This window comes from Phalacrocorax carbo, chromosome 8 (assembly GCF_963921805.1).
Source record: "Phalacrocorax carbo chromosome 8, bPhaCar2.1, whole genome shotgun sequence".
Classification (NCBI taxonomy): Eukaryota; Metazoa; Chordata; class Aves; order Suliformes; family Phalacrocoracidae; genus Phalacrocorax; species Phalacrocorax carbo.
This window is the reverse complement of record NC_087520.1, coordinates 796,767-815,164: the sequence shown is the minus strand read 5'-3', so window position 1 is coordinate 815,164 and position 18,398 is coordinate 796,767. Positions and strand designations below refer to the sequence as shown.

The 18,398-nt window shown below is 54.4% G+C and overlaps 1 protein-coding gene and 1 long non-coding RNA gene across 2 annotated transcripts in view; one reads left to right on the top strand and one right to left on the bottom strand.

Annotated features, from left to right (window-relative positions):
• Positions 1-16,876, top strand: part of SH3RF2 (SH3 domain containing ring finger 2) — a 46,426-nt gene extending 29,550 nt beyond the window's left edge. Inside the window, exons 4-8 of the mRNA XM_064458220.1 lie at positions 2,587-2,681; positions 4,925-5,095; positions 7,313-7,539; positions 10,384-10,751; positions 11,724-16,876. Coding sequence (XP_064314290.1) covers positions 2,587-2,681; positions 4,925-5,095; positions 7,313-7,539; positions 10,384-10,751; positions 11,724-12,017 — 1,155 coding nt within the window. The 3' untranslated portion in view covers positions 12,018-16,876. The remainder of the gene's footprint in view (positions 1-2,586; positions 2,682-4,924; positions 5,096-7,312; positions 7,540-10,383; positions 10,752-11,723) is intronic.
• LOC135314628 (uncharacterized) overlaps positions 1-18,398 on the bottom strand; it is a 46,876-nt gene that overhangs the window by 24,089 nt on the left and 4,389 nt on the right. Inside the window, exons 3-10 of the long non-coding RNA XR_010374121.1 lie at positions 17,860-17,992; positions 17,093-17,183; positions 16,874-17,004; positions 10,357-10,905; positions 8,948-9,510; positions 3,714-3,787; positions 2,770-2,920; positions 1,946-2,022 (exon numbers count right to left, since the gene is read on the bottom strand). This is a non-coding gene — a long non-coding RNA (uncharacterized LOC135314628). The remainder of the gene's footprint in view (positions 1-1,945; positions 2,023-2,769; positions 2,921-3,713; positions 3,788-8,947; positions 9,511-10,356; positions 10,906-16,873; positions 17,005-17,092; positions 17,184-17,859; positions 17,993-18,398) is intronic.

Genomic DNA, 18,398 nt, shown 5'->3' with positions numbered 1-18,398 from the left:
GGGAGGGGTGGCAGATGGATACCCCCGAGGACACTGTCCCAGCCCCCAGAGCCGTGGGGTGCCAGGTGTGGCAGCGCTGCTCCCTCCGTCCCTGCGACAGACCTCGGCCCTGCCGCCTGTGAAGCAGAGATAACAAACCCTCCCTGCCTCCCCGGGCTGGAGAGACCTCGCTAATCTCCTAATGCTTGCAAAGCCCTTGGAGAGCCTCCAAAGCAAGGCGATACCGAAGCGCGGGGTTTTATTGCCATGGCTCCAGACCCCGCCGGGAGGGGCCACCTCTGGAGGAGAGAGATGATGTTGTCCTTGCTCCAGCTAATCCTCTGCCTGGCTGCTGGGCATGTAAACAAGGCAGCCAGCTAGGACTGGTCAGCAAAGTTCAGCTTAAATCGGTTTGCTTTCACCATTTGAAAGATAGCTGGGCTTTCACGTGAAAGGGAAGGGTCTACCTTCCCTAGAAAATTCTCAGTTTTCGTGGCAAGACCTTGCACCCTCATTGCTACGAAAGTTTGCAACCAGCAAGGAAAATATTTCCTTTAAAGCATGTTGTCTGCAGCTCCCAGCAGGTTCTAGCTCAGCGCCTGCCTTTTCTGGCGTGGCAGGAATTCCCTGATCAGAGAACCCTCCTGCGTTACGGGTCTCCTCACCAAGGGCCATGCCCTTGCCAAGCACCCATGCCTCTGCCAAGCACTTCTGTAGCATTTCTTAGTGGAAGTACTTTATGTAGGTGGCCAACGTATTTTAGGGGCATTTATCTGCATGTTCTTCAGATGTTTTTGGAAAAGGATTAACGTTTCCCATATCTAATAGCTCCAGGACCGATTTTTTTTACCACTCATTCAATCAGCCAGCCATGAAACGAGAACCCACTTTGCACTGACAACTAAGCGAAGCATCTCCACGTCTTGTCCTTGGCGCCGGGAAGCTCCCTCCAGCCTGCGGAGTACACTGGAGATGGAGGTGCAGAGTTTATCAGCCTCAGAGAGGTCATTCTATTTACTCCTCGATGCGCAGGGCACACGAGCAGGACTGCTCTAACTCGGGAAGGTGACATTTGTAAAAATTTCTTCTATCCTTTCTACTGGATGGCCTTCACCCTTTGAACAAAAGCCCCTTCTCCTCGCTGTCCCCTCGTGCAGGTGAAGCCTCTGCAGAGATCAGTGCCATGCGAGGGGGGCAGCTGCCCGTGGGACCCCAGCAGGGCCCAGCGAGCCCAAAGGACACGTAACTGACACCAAACTCAAACCAAAACACCCTGCAGGCAGGTTCTGGGGCCGGGGGTAACGGCCAGGCACTCGGCAGGACACCAGGCAGAGGATGCTCGCCTCGGAAGCCCCCTAAGTGGGTGGAAATCACTTGACCTGTGAGACGTGGAGGGACAGGGGAACGGGAACAGCCCAGCACGCTGCCCACGTCCTCACGAGGATCACAGGGAGGTCCAAGGAGTCACCTCTCGCCTTCGGCGGGCGGCAGCAGGGATGGCGCTTGCCCGCTGCGGCAGCAGGCCTGGTACGGCGTGTTCAAGGCACGCAATTACCTTGACAGCAAAACCAGGGCTGAGGTTCCTCCCTGGAACATGAAAAAAAACCCATACAAGAGGACAGAGGAGGCATTATGGTGCCTGGTACCTCTCCACGGATGGAGAATGACGGTGGGGAAAGGGCCACGCCAAAGCCAAACCCAAGCGAGGCGCCTCTGCCCGTGCTCTCGCGCTGCCCGCCGCGCGGCAGGCAGCTACTCCCCTCACCCGGCACGGTCTGCGCCGAGCGTATGCATGGGTCTGTGCAGCTCCTCGGGACGCCACAGACGTGGTAAACAGCTTTAATAATAGTTATTAGAAGATCACTGGGGCATGGACTGTATTATTTAGGGTTTAGACAATGCCAATACTCCCAGCTGGAGCTAAATAAATAACAAGCGAAAGAGCAGTGATTACACCAGTCCTCACCTGGCAGACGCAACGGTCTCCTCCTGGTTAGCAAAGTCTGGGCTTGAAATGCTGTTTTCCCAAACTCCTCTTCCTTCCTGCAGCAGGCACCAGAGACGGTGAATGAATCAAAGGTGCTCACCTTGTTCAGAGCCAAACGACGAGGCGTGAGAAACACCGAGCGCAAGGAGAGAGGCGACGGAGTGTTTCCCCACACGAGCGGATCTCATATAGACGGCATTAGCTACAATTACAGGTTTAGGCTCAAACTTAACGCCTGGAAGTCGTGGCTGTTTACATTTGTCCTTCCTCATGGCTGTTCTGACAGCCTCCCCACACACCAGGTTAGCTGTCCCCACAAGTCCCTGCTTTACAGGGCAGGATAAGCACCATCAGTCCAACCAAGGCAACCCGGAGAGTGTCTCAGTGTTGAACTGGAAGGACCACGGCTCTTCCTCTTAACGCCTGCTCTTTTTTGGGTTGTTTTTTTGGTGGTTTGTTTTTTTTTTTTTGTCAAATGTTCCAAACACCTCTTTCGCCTGAAATGTCTTTGGGGTATTTTTAAAGAGTGGGTGAAGCCTGTCAAATGGTTTTAGCTGCTCTTCCAGTGGCTAAAATAAGTCTATATTCAGAGGAATTCGTTGTTTTCTTTCTCCCTGTAGGTCAGTGCATCTTACTATCCCGTGCCAGGATCGCTGGGGCACTCGGCAGCCATTGTCTCTCTTCCCCACCTGCAGCACCACGTATCAGCTTATATGTACGTAGGGAATCTGAAGTATGGGGGATGGGGGGGGACTGGGGGGTGATTTGGGGGGACTGGGGGGGTGGGGGGCTGATTTTTGTACCTTCGCCTGAGGCTTCTCCAGCCGAGGGTCCTCGTGAGCCGGGCGGTAAAGGCAGACCCAAACGCAGCTCCCGCGTGTTCGATCCAAATGCAGATCCACGCAGGCGCGTCCGTGGCTGGTGGGAGCAGGGGGTCACAGGGACTTACCACAGCTGACCTCGGAGATTAAGTTTAGGAAAATCAATGGATATAGAAGGAGGATGTGAGTACAGTACTGGACACATTTGAGATAGATTCCGATCATTCCCTCATCCAAATTACTGTGCTCATCTTTTTAAATTATGTTCCCAGCAGGTGAACCATCCTTGCACCTTTTTACCTCAATTATTTACAGCCATATAGTTCTGCCCATTTGTTAACAGTATATTTTAAATTTTTAAATATAAAGAAACTAATTACTCCTTAAGTGCCCCATGTTACTTATTTTAAGTAAGACGGTGACAGTCACCGGTGTTTTGAATGATCCGATCTTTTAAAACTTCCCCAGAGTTAAAATTTGCAGATAATATGTTATGATGATTCGAATTCCTCTAGCTAAGATTCGTCAGCCTGGCACTGTAGCAGCTGCCCAATAACAACAAGCTGTCTACCAGGTAATCAGCACCTCCTCCGCGTCAGGCCAGACCTGTGGAAGCACCAGCACACGTGAGCAACATCTATAAACCCGTGCTACTCTCAGGACATTTGCTACTTCCATGCGTTAGCGTAGGTCATCCAAGACTATTGCACACACTTAATCCCAAGCACGAGAAAACGCCCAAGACCTTAAAATAATTGGCAGAATGAGGATTGTATTAACGTGTTCGATCAGCTGCCTGTTCCGTGCAGCTCCTTTTTCAGCCTTGCAACATCAAACCTGTATCTGCATGTCCTGCCCTCCAGGATGAATCCTGTATAAACTGATAAGCCACGGCAGAATTGGAACTCCCTTGCGCTGAACCTCACCTGGTCTGTGCGAGAGCGGGAGGAGACGTAACTCCACAGAGACGCGTTGCAAGTCAAACTTTCAAGCGATTGTTCTGAATAACAGGGAGAGAGAAGTCTTTTTAGAAGTTATGGGATAGTCCTTGACTGTCTAGACAGCTAGTCTGTTGTTTCCATTTTTTAAATAACATCTGATGATTGCTCTATTGGTCTAACTCATTAATATTCGAGAGCAGATCACATTCCCCTTAAAAAAACCAACAATGCAATTAAATTAAACATGTTACACTGGAGTCTAATTAAAGTTCTTTAAAGAACAAATAGGGGAAAGTTTTGAAAAATATGCCGTTTTCTTTTGCTCCTGTTTTGCTGTGTGGCCACACGCGGCTCGCTGCGGAGAGCAAAGCTTCACCCGGCGGTAGCCCCGGAATCACACCAGAGAGGTCTAGGGGGGACCTCTGATTTCTCGCCCGGCTCCGCCGCCAGCCCAGCGCGGAGCTGTGCACCTCCTCCTCCGTCCACTTTGCTCTCAAAGGCCCCCAGTGGCAGCACCTCCAGCCCCGGTGTCAGCCTCTGCAGGGGTCCAGTCGCAGGAGGAGGAGGAGGGGGAGGAAGATGGGGTTAACACGCCCGTTGCTGCAGGAGCAGCGCTCCCCCACAGCGCCCAGCTCCTCCAGACGATGCTTAAGGCAAGCAGATGCAAGGCCTCTGGCTCACCACCCGCTTCAAAGGCAGAGCGTATTCTTGATGCTATCGCTCGGACAGAGCATCCGCCTTGCGCTGCGTCGTGCTGCTTTGCCTTAGGACAGGTACACACCAGCCCTTAATCAGTTATTTCAGTCGAGCCCTCGCTGTGTGAGGCAGCGAGGAGCAGCTTTCTCCTCCCGAGCACTTGTCACCCGTGGCTGGCTTGGCTGACGCTTCTGGGACAGAAGCCACTGATGGGATCTGCTTTGTTCTCCATTCCTGTTGGCTCTTCTTTTATTCATATTGCTTTTGGCCTGAAGTTACGGGCAGTGCCTTCCCTGCGAGTTCTCTCCACAGCAATGGCAGCACCCCAGTATGTGATGCGAGCGCTGCTTGAAGAGGCTGCGGGCAAACAGCCGCTGCTCACCCAAAGCCAGCACAGCAGTTAAACCCAGCAGCTTCGGGATGCGCTTCCAGCCATCCTGCACGGGGGCAGTTACCGCCCCGAGGCTGCCTTCCCTCCTCCTCACCCCCCCCCTCCCCAGGTGCGTGGCTCTCCATTCCTACGTGGCTCATGGACCGGACGAGCTGGAGCTGCAGAAGGGAGAAGGGGTCCGCGTCTTTGGGAAAGACCACGACGGCTGGCTGTGGGGCATGTCCCTCGTCACGGGCAGAGTGGGGATCTTCCCCAGCAACTACGTCGCTCCCCTCTTCAGGTCTGTTTTTTCTTACATGAGACAAAAACACGCGGAGAGGGGAGTGGGTAACACGCAGGACTTGGGGGCTTCTTCCCACAGAGGAATCGCTGCAAGAGATTCCGGCGGCACTAATAGGGGCCAGGGACCCCTCGCCCGGGCGGGATGACACCGGGCAGCTCTCGCTCCTTTCATTTCCCCGTGTACCGACTCGGCCGCACGCACCACGTGGGGATCACACCTCCCTCCGACAGCCGGGTGCCGCGGCAGGGAGAAGTCAGGGAGCAGGGGGGCCAGCGGTGTTCCCCTCGGGGGGGCACACAGTCTGGAGGAGCAAACAGCACATCAGCCTTCGCCCACTCGTTTTAAACCTGGGACGTCGACAGAGGCATCAGCAGCTTCTCCCATGACTGTTTAATTCAGTCCGGGAGCTTTGGCAGAGACCTGTAGGTGACACAACCAGCACATTTGGATGAGTTAGTCTGGGAGCCAGGATGAACGGCAGCGTGTCTGTGCTCGGACTCGCCTTTATTCCTTTTGGATGACTGTGGTCTGGCTTTTTTTTTCCTGCCAGAAGGGAAACTGCAAGCTGAAGGCTCTTTAGAGTCATAATACTGTCTTTAGAGCAGGCGTTTAAGCATGGGACGCCATTGATCTAACTAAATAAACATGCATTAGAAAGAGCAATAATTAAAATATACAATTTAGAAGAGGAAAAAAATTGCCCAACCCTCAGTTCCCCTGAGATACACTCAGGTTAGGCAGAGAAACGAAGAACAGCTTAGAAATGTACTGCATTTCTAAATGCACTTTCTTCTGCAAAAATAAAGTGGGGATAAGCGAGGACACCTCTCCCAGGACTGTGGTTTCACTCTTTGGAGCAGGGTTTCCGTGGCTGGAAACTTGCTGCGATGGTCCAGCCCCGCCTGCGGGAGCGGGGGCGGGTGGGCGCAGGGGGCTCTGCTTGGGGGGCAGCTGCAGCCCCCTGCCCGTGCCTCTGCGCGGGGTCAAGGACTGCACCGAGGGAAGATCAGGGGCATCTCAGCCTCCACCTCCCTGAAAGCCTTCTAGCGACACATCAAAACATTCCCCCTATGCTCCCAGATACTCCTGCTGCCATTTGGTTTCTCCCCGGCCCCGCATCTCTTTCTCTGCTTATATTTTATTCTGCCAAACCGCTCGGTTCAGACCAGAGGTCCCAGTGCTACTTTAATCCCAGCACTGCCCCCCCCCACACCCTCCCCGCATTCCAGAGCGCTGGTGATTAGTCTTTGTCTCTCCAGCTCATTTCTTCACCATATAGCCTCCGATAACACCGTGGCCCCACCTCACCGATAAACAGAGCAAACAAATAATGGAGAGCACAGCCCAGTCACCCTAAATAGCCTCATAAAGAGCTTCAACCATAAGCACTGGTTTTGGAGCTGCTATTCTATCCTCCTTAGGAAATTTCTTCATAATAAATTGATGCCTGAGTTATTTGATGAATCACTGCTCAGTTATTAAACCATAAATCACTCCTCCACCCCGGCAAAAAGGTAAAGAAGAATCAGAGGAATGGTTTTTCCTTCCTTTGAGGAGGGGAAGTTCCTTTAAGAAAGTTGGCAAAAGGACTTCATCGCGGCCCACTCCCTCAAGGAATGTGGCCGGTGTGCTGGTGGGGAAGGCTGACCGGGTTTTGGCAATTTAGTGGCTTCAGGTGAAACCATGCGGATGAGCTCTCTAGGGAAGGCAGGGGAGGAGGATAGACCAAAGCAGCTGCTGTGCACCGGAGAGCTGCCCAGACAGCGGAGGGGAAGCTTGAGCCGGACAACAGGAGCACAAACTCTGCCTCTGCCCGGCGCCGAGAGGTGCCTCCTACAGCTCCGGCTGAAGGTGCCATCCAGTGCTCCGTGCAGGGGACGGGCAGGACAGGGGTGGGGAGGGGGCGTGTTTCGGCAAATTACGGAGGGAGGGCTGGTGTCTGGAAGTCCCTTTTGAAATGCCATGGGGTCACTGTAACAAATCCTAACCCTATTTGGGAATAATTTCTTATAAATCAGGTGCAGAAAGATGAAAGCCCTCATTATAATGGAATCAGAAACCTGAGCTAACTGTATCATCCATAGTGTTTCGTACCAAAGACCTGACCTAGGAGCAGTGCAGGCGCATTAACACCACTGAGGTCCATGCTGGGCAAAGTCCTGTTTTCCTTACAAAGCCCCAAGCCTAGTCTGAGCTTATTCTCTTTTCAAACAGGAAACCTAATCTCACCGACTCAAAGATGCCTTCTCTGTACGCCACGTGGACGCTGTCGACCTCCTCCCTCTCCTCTCAAGGGAGCATCTCAGAAAACGGCCCAAGGCAAAGCAGACCTTTGAAACCGGTGCTGCTGCCCGTGCCCATCACCTCGCCCGGGAGGAGCGCGGCCGTGGCAGCCTCAGGACAGGCATCGCTGCGGCGCGGACGCGGCAGCACGAGGAAGAGTAAGTGCTTTGGGGGGGTTCTCTAGGAGGGAGAAGCCAGATGTGTCCCCCCCACACCACACTGGCTGCATGCAATTAGCACTGGAGCCATCAAAAAAAGAGACAGACATGCACGTTGGCAGAAGAGCAGCTCTCCCGAGGGGTCCCCACCAGGGCTGGCCTCCTGCGTCAGGCTGAGCACGGCGCGAGCGGAGACCGGCCGTTCCCGGGGCGCTCACAGCACCGCCTCCCCCAGAGGTGAGCTGCGGCTGGGCAGGCGTCCCCAGGTTTGCAGACGTGGGGTGACCACGCTGTCACCCAGCTGCATCCCCTTTGCGAAACCAGCTCTCGAGAAGGGTCTTTTCAAGGGGTCTCCTTAAAGCCGGGCTGCAGTGCCGAGGACAGGCAGCGCTATCCTGCCGCTGGGCAAGGGGCTGCACGCGAGGGAAAACGTGATTTCCCAGGGTGAGCGTAGCAAAGCCTGCCCCGACCTCTGTGGATTAGCCCTCCAGGCTGGCAGGGAGCGGGGTGAAATGCCCATGGGGGGTCAATCCCCTGCAAAGGCACAAACGCAGGGCTGGGGGCGATGCCAGCTGGCTCACCCCTAGGGACCAGCGCCGCACCGGAGCGCGGCACGGCTCACTGCGGGGGGAGCGGCTGGCGACCGTGTCCTCAGCAGGCACAGGAACGCGGCTCCAAATGCACTGGTTAACCAAAAACATACGAACAGTAGAGTAAGGGAAGCTGTGAGACATAGAAGTATCCTTATGTGGCAAACAAAGAAAATTAAATACAAAGTCCAGCAAGGTAAACACGAACCATTCCAAGACAATATCCTCAGTCTCTAAAAGGGACTTCTGCAGTGATCTTGGAAAATACAAATCAGCAAATCCAACCTCTGAAATCCACAACACACAGCAACAGGGCACTAAAATACCTTTTTGTGTGTGTAACATCAATACACAGATATGGGGAGAAATAATCCCTAATTAAAGACACACACAACCCTTGGGCCCTAAATTAGCTTTTGTCACTCTGGAGAGAGGTTTTGGAATTGTCACAGACTGCCCTTTGAGAGCTCCAACTCCATGCTCAGAAGCAACTTTAAAAACGGTTAATTTAGAGTATTATTAGGAATTATTAAGAAAGGAACTCAGAACGAGAGGGTAAAACTCATCTGTGCCATTGGAGGAGTTCTGGTGAACTCGTATCCTGAACACTTCACGTATTTCTGGTAACTCAAAAAGAATATAGTAAAAATCAGGAAAAGTATGCAGGAGGATGATCAAGAGAATTGAATAACTTCTCCTTCAGGAGAAAAAATTTCAGCTTGGAAATATCAGAGATGCATAAAATCATGAATAGCCTGAAGGTGAGAAAGGATATTTCACAAAAAAATAAAATAAAAAAAAAAAGCAGCAGGAGTTACCCAGTGAAGTGAGGAAGTCAAAAGCCTCGATGTAGCAGAGAGCCAGAGGGGAAAAGCCTCCATATCAGCTCTGTTTTTCTTCTCCTCCTCCGCAAAGATCCAATACATGCTTCTCACTTGCACTTGCCCGGGGCTGTAGGACGTACCCCTCCCAGGGACGGAGGGCAGGGAGAGGGAGCCTCAGAGAACAGGGCTGGCAGGGTCCCGCACCACTGGCTTTCCCCAGCTGTGGTTATTTTGGTCATTTTTAGGCATTTTGACTCAGCACAGAAAAACTCTTTGCGAAGTCTTATGCGGAGCTCAGTTTGTTATATTCTTTCCCAGGAGGCTGGCAGGGTTTATCTCCAGCCCGCACGTGCTGCACAGGAACACATTTCCAAGCGTATTCGGGCAGCTAAGCGGTGTGTTCTCCCAGGCTTGCAGGCAGAGCTGCTGCTGGAGCCAGGCGGTGCCCCTGGCAGGGCGGAGGCGCGTCTGCAAGGGCCATTGTCTGATTTTAGACTCGAAATTGGATTTTTCTTAAGAGTTGTTTTACTGTAAAGGACTCATTCCCTGTGGTGGCTCTGTTAAAAAAAAAACAAACAAAAAGGTCAATCTTGTGAACAGCAAGAAACTGCAGAAGAAATAAAGCGTGTGGCTTCCCGCGCTGCAGACGGGAGCGCAGCTGTGGGATGGAGCAGCCGAACAGGAACACGCAGCAGCACGGGACGGCAGGGCTGGCGGGGGGGCTCAGGAGCAGGGCTGGCTGCTGGCCGTTCAAAGAAACCGTGGGGAGGGGGCCGGGAGCACCCCGGGCCCCGTGAGGACCCCCCCAGGGGAGGTTTCTGCTCGGGGGGGGGTGCGATTTCTGCTCCCCAGCAGCACGCGCTGGTGGCAGGTGCCCCGCGTCACCCAGCAGGGTCGCCCCCCTCGCCCCTTCCCCGTGGGCTGCGGCTGGTCCTACCCGCGCGTCACCCACGCAGCAGCGCTGCCGCAGCTCCTCGCCTCGGGCGCTGGGCAGGACGGCCCAGCCGCGCCACGCCGGCTGCGCGGGCCGGTCTTCGGGCTTCACGCACCAAGAGGTTTGCGGTCCAGAGGGCAGGGCAGGCTCTCAGAAACCACGCCGGTTTCTATCCAAGACAGAAAGATTTCTGTGGCCTGAGTTGTTGTGTAAACACAGCGGGGTTGAGGGTTTTGGTTTGCCGGCCTTGCCGGCGTCCGGCAGGTCGGCTGCCTGCCGAGGCGAGGCCACGGAGGCAGACAGCGTTAATGCCCACCAGTCCCGGAGCAGGGAGGCAGGTGCGTGGCGATCCCTGGGGGCTACAGCCCCGCAGCATCGCTGTGAAACGGGGCTCTCGGCGCGGGCTGTACCACTGCTCACTTCTGCCTCTCTGCTTTGTCTGTACCATTTTGCATTCCTGCTGACTTACCTCCTTCCAACGGCTCTCTCCCCCCAGACGGATCCCTGCAGAGGCCGGGGCAGGCAGGGACCCCCGTGCAGGTTGCCGGCTCCCTCAGGCGTCCTCCCACGGCTGCGGTGCGGCCTCAGCAGTTTCAGCTTTATCAGCACGTCAGCCCCCAGCCGCACAGCGTCCCTGCTGGAGCTGGCATGGCCGAGGCAGGAACAAGGCCAAACTTCTCCCACGATGCTTCGCCGGCACTTGTGGTCAGAGGAGGGGAAAGCAGAACTCCCTCTGTGTGCAGCTCGGTGATCCTGGATGCCAAAGACCCTCCAGCAAAGAGCGAGGCCGCTCCAAAGCCACCCGCATCAGCCCCGCCGTCCATCCTGGTGAAACCAGACACGTCCCGCAACAGCGCCGAAAAGGTACGGCCAGCGGTTCCCTGCTGCTTCCGAGGGTCCCCCGCCCCTCCTGGGACTGGCGTTCAGCGTCAGCCGCGTTGGCTGCGGCCAAATCCCCGCAGGGCTTCACTCCATTCTCACCAGGTTTTCTTCTGATAGAAATCACTGGGATTTGTACCTGCATTAAGAAATCAGGTATTTGTGTTGCTGGCTGACGTTCATATTAAGCCTTTTAGAAAGGCAAGATGCTGCAGGGACTCTTCAGCGTAAACCAACGTTCAGGCATGATCAGACCTTGAGACTTTATTGAAGTCTTAAACCAGGCAAGAATCCCACCGCGGTCCCTGAGAGTTTGGCAGTGAATGAGCAAACACCACAGACCTGGGCGTCAGACCATACGTCAGGCTGGTCTCTGCAGAGCTTCCCCCATCTCCCCTGCATTGCTCTGGAAAAGCCATTTGGAAAGGAAATTTCTTTCCCCTCAAGCAGCCAGAGGGAAATTTCATAAAGATCAAATAATTCTGCAAATTGTCCTAGCGACAACTTTCCCTTCCCGTGACACCCATAGAGTAAATCGCTCCACAAGTCCCCGAAAGCCCAACCGACCCCGGGGCTCCCAGGAGGAGCATCATCAGCTGGAGAGGAACGGTGGGCTCTCCAGGAGGGGCGCGGCAGGACAGGCCGCCCTCCCTCCTCGCGCCGTGCTCCCACCCGCTCCTCCCCTCCGCTCTCTCCCACTAGCGCGGGCGATGGCTCTCTGGAGCGGCCCTCCTGGGTCTCTGTGATAGCTGGGGGCACTGCTGCGCCGCGCTGGGCCCTTCCCTGGTGCTCTCTTGCACCCGCGTTAAGCTGCGCGTCACACCGGGCTTCTCCACAGGCAGCCTCTGCCCCCAGGAAGGCGCCAGCCGCCCCCTCCGCTCAGCACCCCAGGCTCTCCAGCAAGGGGGGCAGGGGGCTGCTTTTCCCGCCATGACTCTGGTCCCCTTCTCGTTGCAGCAAGTGAAGACGGTGAGGTTCCAGAACCACAGCCCCCCGCCACCCAAGCGGCACAGCCTGCAGCCCTCCCCGAGCCTGCCGCGCAGCAGGACGGAGCCGCCGCCGGCGGCAGAGGCTCTCCTGCCAGAAGCCAGCCTGCCGGGCCCCGAGCTGGCCGTGCTCTACTCGCCCAGGCCCAGCTCCAGCCCCCTGCACCAGCGACGGGCGCTGCACCCGAAGGCGCTGTCGCTGGACCTCTCCGGGCAGCTGACCTTCCCCATCAAGAAGAACTACAGCAGCATTTCTGCAAACTGACAGGGTAACTGCTCCGCTCGCTTTCCTTCACGCGCCTGCTCCTCTCCTCCCCTCCTGCGAGGGGCGAGCACCCTGGACCCCCACCCGCCTGCCGCCTCCACCGCTCCCCGTCCCGTGGCGAGGGGCAGGCATTCCCCACGTCCCCAGCGCCCTCGCGACCCGCAAGTCGGAGGCTTGCAGAGAACTGGGGGAGGTCCCAAGGGAGCGGGACGGGACAGGACAGTGTCCATCCCTACACGGGACAGTCCTGTCCTGGCCCCCGCTGCACCGAGCACGGCCGGAGAAGCCCCGCCGCCCTGTGGCTGCTGCGAGAGACGTGAACGGTGTTTGTGGCACCCACAAAACTGATGTTCTTTGGTGTCATGCAAGGCTGCCTGTAAGGTACCAGAGAAGGAGCGGGAGGGGGAAGAAAGCGTGCAGGTATCAGAAATAGTTAAGCTTGTTTTGATCTCCTCGGTGCTGCGGGAAAGCCCACAGAGATCAAAATACCGGTTCATTACCTTCCTGCTTCTGCAGGATAAAGAAACCATAAATCAAAGTCAGTCAGTTCCTAGTTGACGGTTCGTGTTGCCTTTTGAGGGGGGTTTACTCAGATTTTTTTTTTTTTCTGTTAGGTTGGTTCTTCCTTGCTTGCTGTTCTGTTTCATTTTAGTCCAGGAGTTTTAACACAGAATACAGTTTTAAAGGTGATTTGGAGAGGAAAGAGACATGCCATAACCACAGTCACTTAGACTCTGCAGACAGGAGTATTGAATCTTGCTTCCCTTCATTGCTTGGTTTCCTCTAATTACCTGTCAGCTGCGTCCCAGCAGCCCGTGAGCTCACTCCAGCTCCTTCCCACCGCCCACCCATTCAGGGATTGCTTTTGTAAATACCCCAAGTGGAAATCATGGCTTTAAGTGTACATTAAGATGCATGAAACATTGTCTACATGATAGGAAGCAGAATTCAGCACCCCCCATGCCACAGACCGCCCTTCTGCCACACCAGCTCCAGTTTTGAGCTGACTCCCTTTCCAACACCCTCCTGTGAACCCCCTGAAAAGCTGGCAGAGTCGGAGAGCTGTGCCCGGCTCGCCGGCTGGGACCGCTCTCCTGCAAAACCATGCACAACAGCTTTTGTGTTTCACACTTTGTTTTTATCGCCGGTTTATAGACCAGCAATTCCCAGCCCAGCCACAACCACCAACCGCTAGATCTCCTAACAGCGGTAGCTGCGCTTCGTCCAAAACTGCTGTAAAATCACCTCCTTGGTTAATTGCGTACAAAACCCATGTAGTTACCTCCGCTGGTCAGCAGAAACTCTCCGAGGCACTGGCACAGCCACAGAGAAGGAGGTTTTCTTCTGGAACTACGAAAAGGGAGTGGATAAAGTAACTTATTACTCTACAGCCCCCGTTCTTTTACTCCTTCAGACTTTTCCCTGTTCGTGGAGCAGGAAGCTGGCGTCTGCCCGTAGGGATTTTCAGTACAGAAACCACCGATGGCACGGACAAGTTCTTCACCTTGTGCTCTCTGTCGCTATTTAAGCTCCTGCAGAAAAATCCTGACAAACTAAAAATGTGCAGTTTGCCCAGGTATAGAAGGCAGCGCAAGCTGCAAGTAAGAGTGTGAGCGTGACCCTCAGCAATGCCACCTCAAAGGCCGTTGAACATCTCAGAGAAGACATGCCGGTTCTTTGCTGAAGACTCCTCTCATCCCTTTAAAGCTAAACCAGAAAACCTCATGAGCCAGCTCTATAGCCAGGAACACCTCCACTTCTCCCAGGCACCTTCAGAAATAAACAGAATTGCGTTAGGCATGTCCAGGACCAGCTCGGGCAGTCATTTATACGTTGGTTTGGAGGGGAAGGAGGGGCTGCCTGCTCATGCCTGCCTCCAGGTGTGATCGCTCGCTGCACGCTGCTGAGAGGACAGGCAGCTGGGTACGACCTGATCTGCAGCCCGCTGACGAAGCACCTCATGCATCTCAGCAGTTGACCTCCCACGAGACTCACGGAAGGCGGTGGCATGGGTGGTTGGAGCTACACCAGGATTAACTACGCGGAGGGAATGCTGGCAAAGGAGGGGCCGTAGGAAATGTGGCGCCCGGCTGAACACTTGGCAGAGACGGCGTGTGTAGGGAAGGAAGGGGAACTTCTGCGTTTTACTGCCCCCAAAAACCGATGTCCTCACCTCAGGCCGTGTAACAGAGCCAAGGTCTAACGGCGCCGGCTTGGTCGTACTGTTTGCTGAGCAGGGTGGCGCGGCCGGGAGCCGGCTGGGCTGCGCCCTGGGGAGGGGGACGGACCCACCCCTGCACACGCACCGCAGCCGGTGCCGATCCCACGGTTTTACTCTACAGCGAAAGGCACCAGAGCTCGGTGTCCCCAGGGAGCTGGGGACGAGGGGATGAGCCAGGGATTCTGCAGCAGCTCCAATCAAAGATCTTCCCTTGTTATCGGCAATTAACCCTGCCCTGCGAGGCCCCGGCGCCTGGCTCCTCAGGAGCTAGGGAGGAGCATTCCTCGAGACCGGGGAGGCAGGAGGGAGCACCGTGCAACCCGCATGCAGAGAGGCATTTGAAGATATGGGGCAAAAAGAAAACAAACCATAACTCACCGGGGGCTTCAGACAGATGTACGCTGCAGTAGGTCACCTTGAAAATTTAATCTACAAGAGGGGCAGGTTTGCCCGTGAGAGGCAGGCGTGCGAGCGCAGGCAGCAAGGAAGAATTTGAAGTTCAGTTTGGGGCTGCAAAATGTAAAGCTCAGAGAGCAACAGACAGAAGTGACTGCAGCTCGGTTTCTCACACCTCCGTCCTGCCGCCAAAGGCCAGATACGAGGAAAGACAGCACCTCCTTTGGCCTGATTTATCAGATTCTCTAAGCTTCAGGGGACACCAAGAGCATCAGGAAAAGCCAAAGGCGCTCAGCGCGCCTTAAGGCTTCACAAGCCATAAAGTCTTTCTGCACATCCGGGCTCGCAGCAGCCAGATACCGCTCACGTTATCAGTTCAGAATATTGCCTGTCACGGAGCAAAGCCACCCTCCCATCCTCTCACACAGAGATAAAAAGCAATAAGGTTTCACAGCACCCATGCACACAGGGAAGCCTGCAAAACCGTTCAGCCCGTTACACGGTACTGAAGTCTTAAGACAAACACACCATAAGCACCGCAAATCTCCTGGATTTGGCCCCGAAGCCGCTGCCTTATGACACCAAGTGACAGCATGGGGCTGATGGGGACAGAGAGAGCTCCGACACTTGCGCACACGCACGCACAGTCACGGGAAATGGCAGGGAAAGGAAGCACTGACAGCAAAATCGGTGCTTTGGTAAAAGAGCAGGCAGCTATTTTGGGACAGATATCTCAGTTTCTTGCACAGGATATTTCAGTGCTCTGATGCTATGGTGATAAATGCCCTAAGTATATTCAAAATATGTAGGGAGAGAGAACTGAAAACAAGGTATATTTTAAAGTAACAGCTCTAATAAGCATCTTGTTCCCATAGACATGCCTGCCCACTGGCTTCATACTGCAGCCCACGGAGCAAAATTGCTAAGTCCTCCTCACCTTCTCCACTCCTCCCCAGCAACACCTAGGAGGAAGCATCTGGACTGAGTTATTTCACCAAGGAACCTCCCAAGGAAAAGGGACTAGAACCCAGACCTTTTTCGTCCAACAGCCCAGGCTAAAGCAGAACCACCTGGAGCTAACCCGGAGCCTTGCCCCGAGCCCCGAGCGAGGCAGCGCCCGACAAGCCGCCCTTTGCACGGAGAAGCCGGTCATGCTGGGGGAGGCATCACCTGGGCCTGCCGAGGAGCAGTTCTCTAAGCGCACCGGACTAAAAGGCCACCTTTGCTCTGCAAGCAGCACCACACACGGGGTTCTTCCAGCACGAGCAAACCACATTTTCCCTTTCAGCTTTGGGCTGCTGACCTGAAGCACGCTGCACCTTCCACGAGGATCTGCCCCAAACCCCTGTCCCCCTCTGGCTGCTGTCATCCAATTTTTTTTTTTTTTTTTCTAATTGGGTAGCAATGAAAAGGCAGGCATCACATGCCGGCAGGAGGGTGGTAGCTTTACATGGAGGTGGGCGAGCTCTTCAAGGGTTCTGTTCTTTTTATACATATAACTTCCCTCCTGTCTTCCCACCCTCCAGACTCTCCTCAGCCCATTTCCCCAGTGAAGAGAGGTTAGACATCAGCCCTGGGATGCTGTTTTGTCATCCCCGAGTTGGCCCGGAGAGCCCACAGGGGAAGACCACCCCTTCCCCCCCGGGGACGCGTCCCCTCGGCAGCACTCGCGCTGGTACAGAGAGGCTGTCCGAGCCCTGGCCCTGCTGGGCCACCAAGCCTGCCGTCCTCCATCTTGCCACAAACCATCACGTGAAGCGCAGAGCGCAAAGAAAACAACGCTAGGAGAGGCAAAATACAATTGCGGGTGTACTGGAGTGTAATGTGTTCCTATAATGAAAATATATTGCGCTCTGCGGCCGCGGAGCCTCCGAGCCCTCCCTCGGGCGGGAGGGGGGCCCCTCGCCCACCCTCCTCCGTGCCTGGTGCTGGGAAAGAGGAACGCCAGCGCTGGCCCCAAAACAGTTCAGTTGGACACCCTGAGCAGCCCAGGAATGTGTAAATTCATGTGTACATTTATCATTATTTCAGCAGGTTTATTCATTGCCCAACAGCTATTGCGGTTCATTTGTGCAACCAGAAGTGTAATAATAGCTATAGACTTCAAGTTTTCCAGTTTTTTTTTTTTTGCCTTAAGTCTCAGTATCTCCCCCGTTTAAAAAGTAACATTTCAAAATACACATTAAAAATATCAGTGTTTAGAACCCAAAACTGCCCAGGTGAAGCGACGGGGACTTACCAGTGAGGTCAGTGGGAGCTTGCACGAGCTGATCGCTTCGCACCTGCCTCAGATGGGAAGTTGTGAGCGGGCCAGAAACCACTCCGAGGGCTGGCGCACGACGTGCCTCGCGGTGGTCGGGCCGGTGAAGACTGCGCGTGGGAAAAAAGACGCGTTTATACCAAAGTTCCAACCGAAATACATTTTAAAGGCAGTAGGGACCAACAAACGGTAATTTACCTTGCTCCCCTACGTAACAGACCAGGGAATTTTGTCGTCGTCTTTCTGCACTGAGCCCAGGACATTGTAATGAAATGTTACAGCCATGTTACTATAAATGGGAAAAGAGAAATGACTATTTTTACATGTATATGTTTAGAAACAGTAGGATATAGAATCTTCTCTTATTTGGTGATGGGTAGGAGGAATAATTAAAATACATATATTTAGTTTAATGCTTAGACACACTTGTACAAATTTAGCGACGCTTAATATTTTTTCCATGATGTGAAGTTCATTTTTTAAAAAAGGTTTTTTCAATTTAACATACTATTAGGGAGAAGAAAGAAGCCAATAAACAAAAACAGATATTCATTTTCTGTTTTGTATTAACCTTCAAGATATTTATTTTGTATTTCTGTAACTGAAAAACAACGGTTTAAAAACATTTTAAGTTTCAGAAGTTTATTTGTCTAAGTTTATAGCACTAATGTTTAGATCTGTAGCCTGTAGATTCATTAAATTACTTGGAGCCAAGCGGATTACGGCACCTCACACGGCGGAAGCGTAAGCGGCAGCCGAGCTGCAGCGTGCGCGCGCGGGCTCAGCCCGGCGGGGGCCACCCGGGCTCTGGGCGCCGACGCCCGGGCAACGCCGTCCCGCGGAAGCTGCTGCGTTACCATTAAAACTTTTTGCATGAAAAAAAACCCAGGAATGTTTATTTTCACTCCCGTTTCGGGTTGCTGGTTGGCCGCTTGGGAGCAGATGGCCCAGAAGGGGGGGATTACCTGGCGCGGACGCTGGGGACGGGAGCTTTGCCCTCCGTCTCACCGGCCGGGTTCCGGCTTGAGCCCGGTTTCAGCCGGTCTGAGCTCCAGCTCCCGCTTTCTAATTCTGACCGTCTTTGCCCCCAGCAGGAACCTACGAGCAAATACAATGAAAATATTTAGCATTGCTTGACTTCCCTGCCCCCGCCCCAAAATCCCCGGCAAAGAGGAGAGCGCAGCGCTCTCCTCCATCTTCCGTGGCTCGAAGCGAGTCCCAGGAGGCGCGGAGGGCCGGGGCGCGGGGGCAGGACCCTGCTGCCGCTTCCAGCCTCGCCCCTTGCCGATGCCCCACGGCACTACCCCTTTGCCACAAGCCCCGCAGCTGCAGAGCGCCTGGGTCGCTGCTGCTCTCCCTAGAACAGCACATAAATCTGCGCTAAGTTTTCACACCACAAGTCCCAGCTGAAGACGGCAATTTAGGTTCGCGCTCTCAAGGCCGCTGCTGGATCAGGAAACTGCTGCAACACAGTGATCTGGCAGAAGGGGCGGGTTATTGGGCA